The sequence below is a fragment of the Salmo salar genome, chromosome ssa11 (assembly GCF_905237065.1).
Source record: "Salmo salar chromosome ssa11, Ssal_v3.1, whole genome shotgun sequence".
Classification (NCBI taxonomy): Eukaryota; Metazoa; Chordata; class Actinopteri; order Salmoniformes; family Salmonidae; genus Salmo; species Salmo salar.
Genome location: NC_059452.1, coordinates 100,513,363 through 100,524,960, shown reverse-complemented (window position 1 = coordinate 100,524,960; position 11,598 = coordinate 100,513,363). Strand labels below are relative to the sequence as shown.

General features: G+C 41.3%; 1 protein-coding gene across 1 annotated transcript in view; it reads left to right on the top strand.

The window, feature by feature from the left end:
• Positions 1 to 369: 369 nt before the first annotated feature.
• ubl3a (ubiquitin-like 3a) overlaps positions 370 to 11,598 on the top strand; it is a 60,944-nt gene continuing 49,715 nt past the window's right edge. The window contains exon 1 of the mRNA XM_014129724.2: positions 370 to 1,079. Coding sequence (XP_013985199.1) covers positions 1,053 to 1,079 — 27 coding nt within the window. The 5' untranslated portion in view covers positions 370 to 1,052. The remainder of the gene's footprint in view (positions 1,080 to 11,598) is intronic.

Sequence of the window (11,598 nt, the reverse complement as noted above, 5' to 3'; positions counted from 1 at the left end):
TTTAATTACAATGAACCCAATTAACAATTACTCATATAATAGGTTATAAAATATGGGTGCTGCCTAAACATCCTGATTAATCTAATTCAAATTAGAATAAACCTATTAGTAAAGCATGAATCATAGTTTAGTGCCACAGTGAAGAATGACCTTCTGTTTAATCATGTAGATATCTTTAGTCTTTTTATAGACTGGCCACCTTGGTGTGTCTCGGGTCACTTTGACTCGAACCCCCTGGGAGTGTGTGTGTCTGTCTGTGTTCATTCACGTGAAAAGACCCCCCCCCCGACTTTCCGCCCCTTTCTCGACACGGAGGCCTATGCAAGCAAGCTTTCCCCCACCAAACGACACCGAGACCGTTTTATCTTTCCAACTCGCAACAGTAGTCTCCCCCTCCTCTCTCTCTCTCTTTTCAGTTCAGCGCTTTTTTTTCTCTCCTACTGTGAAGTGAACTGCCGCCATGTTCTTCTGAGCCAGTATGACAGTCAGACGGGAGGAAGAGAGACAGGGACACAGTCTGTGACTAAAACCACGGTTTAACTCAGCTTTTCGGAGAATGAGCCACATATTTTAACGCCACTGAACGTTTAGAAAGGTGGAAGTTTTCCGTTTAAAAAAATTTGAAACAGAAGAGCAGTTCTGTTTTACAGCGAAATCGGCGTGTCCGGATGTTACAGCGCGATATATTTTATTTTCCTATGGCGTAGGCACCTTTTTATAAAGGCAGATCTTTTTACATATTTGGGGGGTCGGAGGGGCGCCTCCGGTAGAATCTATAAGCACATCTTGTCTGTTTTTAAAAAGCTTTTTTTTAACCGAAAAAATACACGAGTAAATGTCTAATTTGTGTGAAATAGAAGAAAAACACATTCCAACATTCGTTCGTGACTCTGAAAGGATGACTATCGATACTAACGGGATTTAATTGGTGTTTTGGACGTTTAATTGATTATCAAAGACTCATCATTTGCCGTCTACGAGATTTTAAAGACGACGATAGGGAAATACTATTATTTCCTTCCTTGAAGCCCTACGGTGAGCGGATTCCAAAGATGACGGGCTCTACCCCGGCAGACATGGTGAGAAATTGTGCCAAATGTTTCAGAAGAAAAATGTTACCAGTTCGGTGCCCTCCAACGTCAAATTCATATTGTGAATAGGTCTATAATAAATGATCATATTAGTGTGAACAAACTCTGTCTACAGGCTGAAGAATAGACCAACTTGAAGATGACTAGATAACTAGATAATCATGGTAATAATAATAATAGATGACTGAAATAATCAATGAAATAATGTTATTTTGGCTGGTCAGATTGCTATCATTTTTTTATTTTATTAAATAAAATGATAATGATTAAGCGATATTTGATATTAAATAATGAAAAGGACGAGAAGCACAGATAGCAGCAGTAGCTACAACATTTGGCACAGTGGGGCTACTGTTTACATTTAGCTGCTGTCTGTGTGGGGTGTCCTTGCAGTCCTCAGTCATATAGGCAAAGGCATAACTTTGGGTTATATGTGGGAGGGTGAGGGTTAATGGGTTCCGGTGTTCCGGGCTCCCCCCCAGGAGAATAATACAATAAAAAATAGCTGTGAAATGGTTGTTTTTGGTGAATTTTGAAGGGAAAATACACCCAAATTCTCACCTGATGATCTGTTGGTCCTCTCCCTGCCTCCACATGGGCAGTGCTCTCTCTACTAGGGATGTAAGAAATGGTCAATTCTGCTTAAAGTTTTTCTGTTAAAATGATCAGAAAAATCATAATATTTCACACCAATTTACAATGCAGAATAATGGTCCTATTATGTATGTATGATCTACCACAACCCTTCACAGACATAGAACCCTTCACAGACATAGAACCCTTCACAGACAGAGAACCCTTCACAGACAGAGAACCCTTCACAGACAGAACCCTTCACAGACAGAGAACCCTTCACAGACAGAGAACCCTTTACAGACAGAGAACCCTTTACAGACAGAGAACCCTTTACAGGCAGAGAACCCTTTACAGACAGAACACAGCTACAGTAACGTGTTGATTGCAAAAATTAGTAACTTTTTCAGACAATAAAAAACAAAAAGTGACTGTAGAATTCTGCTCCAGCATGTTCTGTATTTTTTCCCTAAAAACAATAAATGTCGCTGATTTGATGTACTGCTGTTGTTTTTTATACTGTGTTTTTATGGTATGGTAGCTAGATGTTTTATTTCTACTAAATGTTTTGGTAAATCACGGTATTTAACAAACTTTAAAGTACTGTTTTAAGGAGAGATGGTCCTGGCTGCTGTGCAGCAGATCAACATCATTTGATTGACAGTTCTGGTTGCCTAGTGATGGATTTTAGTCCTGCTTCAGAAGCCTCATTCCTTTTCAGACTAGTAAAATGCCCATTCATATCTCCAGAGAAGGTTTCGTGTTGGCATTTAAAAATGTCTTGTGTAAGCCTACCCTAACAAACAGACAAACAAACATGCCGAAGCCGAGGCGCTTTCAAGGGGCCACATTCCATTATGTCTGAAAAGGATAATGGATAAAGGCTGGTAGCCTACTGTAATTTCATATTATGAGGCTAAAATGAAGAGTAGGCTACCCCGTGCTCGCAAGACTGGCCCGAAGATACCTCTGTATCCTGGTGACATCAGTGCCATGAGTAGACTAGGATATTCTACACACAACAGACCGAAGACTGAACACACACTTGCATCATTAGCCAAGAGACAGAGCAGGCAGGCCATGTTCTGGTAATCTGCATCTCGCAATGTCTTGTCTTGCATGCATTGCAAATTCACCAAAGTAGTCTAAAGTTCACCCCTTCCTCTCTGGTTTTATTTGAATTACACAACTTTCCCAGGCCTTTATAGCCTATCGACTATAACACCGAAAATGCTGTGTTTTGTGATAACTGCACTGTGATTTTAATTAAGTGGTGAAAAAGCAAAGAAAAAACATAGTGTTTCAGTTAGGGATTTTTCTGAATGTTAAAGATTCCAACTTTGTTTAAATGTTTTAACATTTAAACGTTCACACCCCTCCTCTCTACTGACTGTCTCTGACCCCTGCCAAATTAAATCACAATGATGGCAACAACTGTTTTCTTCGAGCACTTGGGCTACAGTCAGCAAAGATGAGGAGTTGAACTGATAGTGTCTTATAACACAAATTCTCACGTATTGACCAGTTCCTCCTTTCCTTGCCTCGCCTCAACATGGGCGGTGCAATCTCACTCTTTCGATTGCCTGTCTTTGATCCCTGCCACGATCATATGACATTGACATGTGAGTCATTTAGCAGATGCTCTTATCCAGAGCCACGTACAGTTAGTGAGTCATTTAGCAGATGCTCTTATCCAGAGCCATTTACAGTTAGTGAGTCATTTAGCAGATGCTCTTATCCAGAGCCATTTACAGTTAGTGAGTCATTTAGCAGACGCTCTTATCCAGAGACACGTACAGTTAGTGAGTCATTTAGCAGACGCTCTTATCCAGAGCCACGTACAGTTAGTGAGTCATTTAGCAGATGCTCTTATCCAGAGCCACGTACAGTTAGTGAGTCATTTAGCAGACGCTCTTATCCAGAGCCATTTACAGTTATTGAGTCATTTAGCAGATGCTCTTATCCAGAGACACGTACAGTTAGTGAGTCATTTAGCAGACGCTCTTATCCAGAGACACGTACAGTTAGTGAGTCATTTAGCAGACGCTCTTATCCAGAGCCATTTACAGTTAGTGAGTCATTTAGCAGATGCTTATCCAGAGCCACGTACAGTTAGTGAGTCATTTAGCAGACGCTCTTATCCAGAGACACGTACAGTTAGTGAGTCATTTAGCACACCCTCTTATCCAGAGACACGTACAGTTAGTGAGTCATTTAGCAGACGCTCTTATCCAGAGACACGTACAGTTAGTGAGTCATTTAGCAGACGCTCTTATCCAGAGCCATTTACAGTTAGTGAGTCATTTAGCAGACGCTCTTATCCAGAGACACGTACAGTTAGTGAGTCATTTAGCAGACGCTCTTATCCAGAGACACGTACAGTTAGTGAGTCATTTAGCAGACGCTCTTATCCAGAGACACGTACAGTTAGTGAGTCATTTAGCAGATGCTCTTATCCAGAGCCACGTACAGTTAGTGAGTCATTTAGCAGACGCTCTTATCCAGAGCCACGTACAGTTAGTGAGTCATTTAGCAGACGCTCTTATCCAGAGCCATTTACAGTTAGTGAGTCATTTAGCAGACGCTCTTATCCAGAGACACGTACAGTTAGTGAGTAATTTAGCAGACGCTCTTATCCAGAGACACTTACAGTTAGTGAGTCATTTAGCAGACGCTCTTATCCAGAGCCACGTACAGTTAGTGAGTCATTTAGCAGACGCTCTTATCCAGAGCCATTTACAGTTAGTGAGTCATTTAGCAGACGCTCTTATCCAGAGACACGTACAGTTAGTGAGTCATTTAGCAGACGCTCTTATCCAGAGACACGTACAGTTAGTGAGTCATTTAGCAGACGCTCTTATCCAGAGACAAGTACAGTTAGTGAGTCATTTAGCAGACGCTCTTATCCAGAGACAAGTACAGTTAGTGAGTCATTTAGCAGATGCTCTTATCCAGAGCCACGTACAGTTAGTGAGTCATTTAGCAGATGCTCTTATCCAGAGACACGTACAGTTAGTGAGTCATTTAGCAGACGCTCTTATCCACAGACGCGTACAGTTAGTGAGTCATTTAGCAGACGCTCTTATCCAGAGCCACGTACAGTTAGTGAGTCATTTAGCAGACGCTCTTATCCAGAGCCATTTACAGTTACTGAGTCATTTAGCAGATGCTCTTATCCAGAGACACGTACAGTTAGTGAGTCATTTAGCAGACGCTCTTATCCAGAGCCACGTTCAGTTAGTGAGTCATTTAGCAGACGCTCTTATCCAGAGCCACGTACAGTTAGTGAGTCATTTAGCAGATGCTCTTATCCAGAGACACGTACAGTTAGTGAGTCATTTAGCAGACGCTCTTATCCAGAGCCACGTACAGTTAGTGAGTCATTTAGCAGATGCTCTTATCCAGAGCCATTTACAGTTAGTGAGTCATTTAGCAGATGCTCTTATCCAGAGACACGTACAGTTAGTGAGTCATTTAGCAGACGCTCTTATCCAGAGCCACGTACAGTTAGTGAGTCATTTAGCAGACGCTCTTATCCAGAGACACGTACAGTTAGTGAGTCATTTAGCAGACGCTCTTATCCAGGGGTTAGTGCTGTCATCAAGACAAAGGGTGGCTATTTTGAAGAACCTCAAACCTAAAATATATTTAGATTTGTTTAACACATTTTTTGGTTATTTCATCGTTTTGATGCCGTCACTGTTATTTTACAATGTAGAAAATAGTAAAAATAAAGAAAACCCTTGAATGAGTAGGTGTTCTAAAACTTCTGACTGGTAGTGTATATTTAAATTTTTTTACTAATGTTGCTGTCCCAACTACAACAAAAAAATATATAATTTTATCATTGAAACATTGAATTGAATTACTGTAGAATTCCATTCATTCCAATACCCCATACTGACAAAACACATTGAATTGAATTACTGTAGAATTCCATTCATTCCAATACCCCATACTGACAAAACACATTGAATTGAATTACTGTAGAATTCCATTCATTCCAATACCCCATACTGACAAAACACATTTGCGAAACTATTCATACCCTTTGGCAGTGATTACAGCCTCGAGTCACCTTGGGTATGATGCTACAAGCTTGGCACACCTGTATTTGGGGAGCTTCTCCCATTCTTATCTGCAGATCCTCTCAAGCTCTGTCAGGTTGGATGGGGAGTGTCGCTGGTCCATTAGATTCCTGGACTATTCCACGTAGGCTAACGTTGTAATAATGTTGGGATAATGAGTTCAGTTGGGATTGTGTCTGACTGTGGCCTAACTCTGAGGGGTTGTGTGTGTGTGTTTGTTTGTGTTCTTCCTCATACCACATGAGGACTGCTATAACCTGTCCAACCATAGACGAGGTATGAATGCCCAGGGCTTGGAGGTCTGCCATAGGCTAGTAATTATAATACGCTGACTACCCTAGGAACTCTCACAATCTTTCTCGCGCTCTATCACTCTCTCTCCCTGCGACAGTACTGTAATTCAGTCATAGTAAAGGAAAGGTCTGATGGGCAAGTGTGTGTGTGTGTGTGTGTGTGTGTGTGTGTGTGTGTGTGTGTGTGTGTGTGTGTGTGTGTGTGTGTGTGTGTGTGTGTGTGTGTGTGTGTGTGTGTGTGTGGCAGCGATAAGTGTTCAGCTGGATGAGAGAGGTGTGTGTGTGTGTGTGTGTGTGTGTGTGTGTGTGTGTGTGTGTGTGTGTGTGTGTGTGTGTGTGTGTGTGGGGGGGCAGCGATAAGTGTTCAGCTGGATGAGAGAGGTGTGTGTGTGTGTGTGTGTGGCAGCGATAAGTGTTCAGCTGGATGAGAGAGGTGTGTGTGTGTGTGTGGCAGTGATAAGTGTTCAGCTGGATGAGAGAGGTGTGTGTGTGTGTGTGTGTGTGGCAGCGATAAGTGTTCAGCTGGATGAGAGAGGTGTGTGTGTGTGTGTGTGTGTGTGTGGGGCAGCGATAAGTGTTCAGCTGGATGAGAGAGGTGTGTGTGTGTGTGTGGCAGCGATAAGTGTTCAGCTGGATGAGAGAGGTGTGTGTGTGTGTGTGTGTGTGGGGCAGCGATAAGTGTTCAGCTGGATGAGAGAGGTGTGTGTGTGTGTGTGGCAGCGATAAGTGTTCAGCTGGATGAAAGAGAGGGTCAGAGTTGGAGGTGAAGACGGAGCTGTAGAATAAAGCCTATGAATATATCCACTTTTTTAACCAGAGAGAATGATATTTTTGGTTAAAAGAGAGGAAGGGGGACGGAGGAACAGAGGAATCAAGAAGGTGTCTCGTCACTGTGTGGTCCTCACCTGTGAAGTGTGGAGGTGTGGGGCAGGAACGTCATAACAATGGAAGTGTGTGTGTCTCAGTGTTCTGTTCCAGTGTTCTAAGGTTCTAGAAGGACTGAGTTTAGGAGCCCATTGTGAGGTTATTAAGTAAAATCAATTAGAATGGTCGTAATGGACTGGGTCATTCCGTACTCCACAAAAGGTTGAATACCCTTCTGTTCTAGCTAGCACACACAGCTGGATGTAGCAGGGGTTAAAGGTCAGAGGTGTGTGTGGGCTGGGGGTGAAAGAGAGAGAGGAAGGAGGGATGGAGTGGGTTCCTTGTGGTTGAAAAGCCCATCCTGTATCACCTTTCACTAGCCTGTCTCAGCATTAGTCACACACACACATTCCGGGTATTTCCATCTAAAAGGTCCCATGAACACCAACATGTGAAGTTTTATAGGAGCATATCAAATGAAAGCTAAAAGTCTATATATTGTTTTGAAATGAAGGTATAGGTACATGTTTCAAGAATTGTACATACAAAAAAATTTGGAATAAGCTTTGATTTCTAGTCAAACAGATGGAAAAGGGGGTCTTAGAAAACATCTACCAGAACAAGTCTTAAACAGTTTTAGAAATACATCAAAACACAGTAATGTTGAAGTAAAGACCCCTGTACACTAATATCAACACTTATATTTAGTTTTGCTGAAATGATTTGCCTTCCGTAAGTTAAAAAACATTGCCTTGTGCCTTGTAATTCTGTTACCACATATCTTGAAGATATTTTTCTAATTTCTCTCCCTCATGAGGAGAGAGGATAATGAAAGTTCACAGAAGTAACAAGTTATGGTAGACCTATCAATTAATTATAGTATTTTTTAAGTTATATCAACTTTGTTTATGAGTTATTAAGTGATTTAAAACTCATTCTGTTACCAAAATCAGTAATAGAATTATTGACATTTTGAATTGGCTACAATGTGAAAATCATAGTAGTCACCTGCTACTGTCCTCCCTTGCACTGGTATACTGTTATGTTCAGTACTACTGTCCTCCCTTCTACTGACATACTGTTATGTTCAGTACTACTGTCCTCCCTTCTACTAACATACTGTTATGTTCAGTACTACTGTCCTCCCTTCTACTGACATACTGTTATGTTCAGTACTACTGTCCTCCCTTCCACTGGCATACTGTTATGTTCAGTACTACTGTCCTCCCTTCTACTAACATACTGTTATGTTCAGTACTACTGTCCTCCCTTCTACTAACATACTGTTATGTTCAGTACTACTGTCTTCCCTTCTACTGACATACTGTTATGTTCAGTACTACTGTCCTCCCTTCTACTGACATACTGTTATGTTCAGTACTACTGTCCTCCCTTCTACTAACATACTGTTATGTTCAGTACTACTGTCCTCCCTTCTACTAACATACTGTTATGTTCAGTACTACTGTCCTCCCTTCTACTGACATACTGTTATGTTCAGTACTACTGTCCTCCCTTCTACTAACATACTGTTATGTTCAGTACTACTGTCCTCCCTTCTACTGACATACTGTTATGTTCAGTACTACTGTCCTCCCTTCTACTGACATACTGTTATGTTCAGTACTACTGTCCTCCCTTCTACTGACATACTGTTATGTTCAGTACTACTGTCCTCCCTTCTACTAACATACTGTTATGTTCAGTACTACTGTCCTCCCTTCTACTAACATACTGTTATGTTCAGTACTACTGTCCTCCCTTCTACTAACATACTGTTATGTTCAGTACTACTGTCCTCCCTTCTACTAACATACTGTTATGTTCAGTACTACTGTCCTCCCTTCTACTGACATACTGTTATGTTCAGTACTACTGTCCTCCCTTCAACTGGCATACTGTTATGTTCAGTACTACTGTCCTCCCTTCCACTAGCATACTGTTATGTTCAGTACTACTGTCCTCCCTTCCACTGGTATACTGTTATGTTCAGTACTACTGTCCTCCCTTCTACTGACATACTGTTATGTTCAGTACTACTGTCCTCCCTTCTACTAACATACTGTTATGTTCAGTACTACTGTCCTCCCTTCTACTAACATACTGTTATGTTCAGTACTACTGTCCTCCCTTCTACTAACATACTGTTATGTTCAGTACTACTGTCCTCCCTTCTACTGACATACTGTTATGTTCAGTACTACTGTCCTCCCTTCTACTAACATACTGTTATGTTCAGTACTACTGTCCTCCCTTCTACTGACATACTGTTATGTTCAGTACTACTGTCCTCCCTTCTACTAACATACTGTTATGTTCAGTACTACTGTCCTCCCTTCTACTGACATACTGTTATGTTCAGCACTACTGTCCTCCCTTCTACTAACATACTGTTATGTTCAGTACTACTGTCCTCCCTTCCACTGACATACTGTTATGTTCAGTACTACTCTCCTCCCTTCTACTGACATACTGTTATGTTCAGTACTACTGTCCTCCCTTCTACTAACATACTGTTATGTTCAGTACTACTGTCCTCCCTTCTACTAACATACTGTTATGTTCAGCACTACTGTCCTCCCTTCTACTAACATACTGTTATGTTCAGTACTACTGTCTTCCCTTCTACTAACATACTGTTATGTTCAGTACTACTGTCCTCCCTTCTACTGACATACTGTTATGTTCAGTACTACTGTCCTCCCTTCTACTAACATACTGTTATGTTCAGCACTACTGTCCTCCCTTCTACTAACATACTGTTATGTTCAGTACTACTGTCCTCCCTTCTACTAACATACTGTTATGTTCAGTACTACTGTCCTCCCTTCTACTAACATACTGTTATGTTCAGTACTACTGTCCTCCCTTCTACTAACATACTGTTATGTTCAGTACTACTGTCCTCCCTTCTACTAACATACTGTTATGTTCAGTACTACTGTCCTTCCTTCCACTGGTATACTGTTATGTTCAGTACTACTGTCCTCCCTTCTACTGACATACTGTTATGTTCAGTACTACTGTCCTCCCTTCCACTAACATACTGTTATGTTCAGTACTACTGTCCTCCCTTCTACTGGTATACTGTTATGTTCAGTACTACTGTCCTCCCTTCTACTAACATACTGTTATGTTCAGTACTACTGTCCTCCCTTCTACTAACATACTGTTATGTTCAGTACTACTGTCCTCCCTTCTACTAACATACTGTTATGTTCAGTACTACTGTCCTCCCTTCTACTAACATACTGTTATGTTCAGTACTACTGTCCTCCCTTCTACTAACATACTGTTATGTTCAGTACTACTGTCCTCCCTTCTACTGACATACTGTTATGTTCAGTACTACTGTCCTCCCTTCTACTGACATACTGTTATGTTCAGTACTACTGTCCTCCCTTCTACTGACATACTGTTATGTTCAGTACTACTGTCCTCCCTTCTACTGACATACTGTTATGTTCAGTACTACTGTCCTCCCTTCTACTAACATACTGTTATGTTCAGTACTACTGTCCTCCCTTCTACTAACATACTGTTATGTTCAGTACTACTGTCCTCCCTTCTACTAACATACTGTTATGTTCAGTACTACTGTCCTCCCTTCTACTAACATACTGTTATGTTCAGTACTACTGTCCTCCCTTCTACTAACATACTGTTATGTTCAGTACTACTGTCCTCCCTTCTACTGACATACTGTTATGTTCAGTACTACTGTCCTCCCTTCTACTGACATACTGTTATGTTCAGTACTACTGTCCTCCCTTCTACTAACATACTGTTATGTTCAGTACTACTGTCCTCCCTTCCACTGGTATACTGTTATGTTCAGTACTACTGTCCTCCCTTCTACTGACATACTGTTATGTTCAGTACTACTGTCCTCCCTTCTACTAACATACTGTTATGTTCAGTACTACTGTCCTCCCTTCTACTAACATACTGTTATGTTCAGTACTACTGTCCTCCCTTCTACTGGCCTACTGTTATGTTCAGTACTACTGTCCTCCCTTCTACTAACATACTGTTATGTTCAGCACTACTGTCCTCCCTTCTACTAACATACTGTTATGTTCAGTACTACTGTCCTCCCTTCTACTGACATACTGTTATGTTCAGTACTACTGTCCTCCCTTCTACTAACATACTGTTATGTTCAGTACTACTGTCCTCCCTTCTACTGACATACTGTTATGTTCAGTACTACTGTCCTCCCTTCTACTGACATACTGTTATGTTCAGTACTACTGTCCTCCCTTCTACTGACATACTGTTATGTTCAGTACTACTGTCCTCCCTTCTACTGACATACTGTTATGTTCAGTACTACTGTCCTCCCTTCTACTGACATACTGTTATGTTCAGTACTACTGTCCTCCCTTCTACTGACATACTGTTATGTTCAGTACTACTGTCCTCCCTTCTACTAACATACTGTTATGTTCAGCACTACTGTCCTCCCTTCTACTAACATACTGTTATGTTCAGTACTACTGTCCTCCCTTCTACTGACATACTGTTATGTTCAGTACTACTGTCCTCCCTTCTACTGACATACTGTTATGTTCAGTACTACTGTCCTCCCTTCTACTAACATACTGTTATGTTCAGTACTACTGTCCTCCCTTCTACTGACATACTGTTATGTTCAGTACTACTGTCCTCCCTTCTACTAACATACTG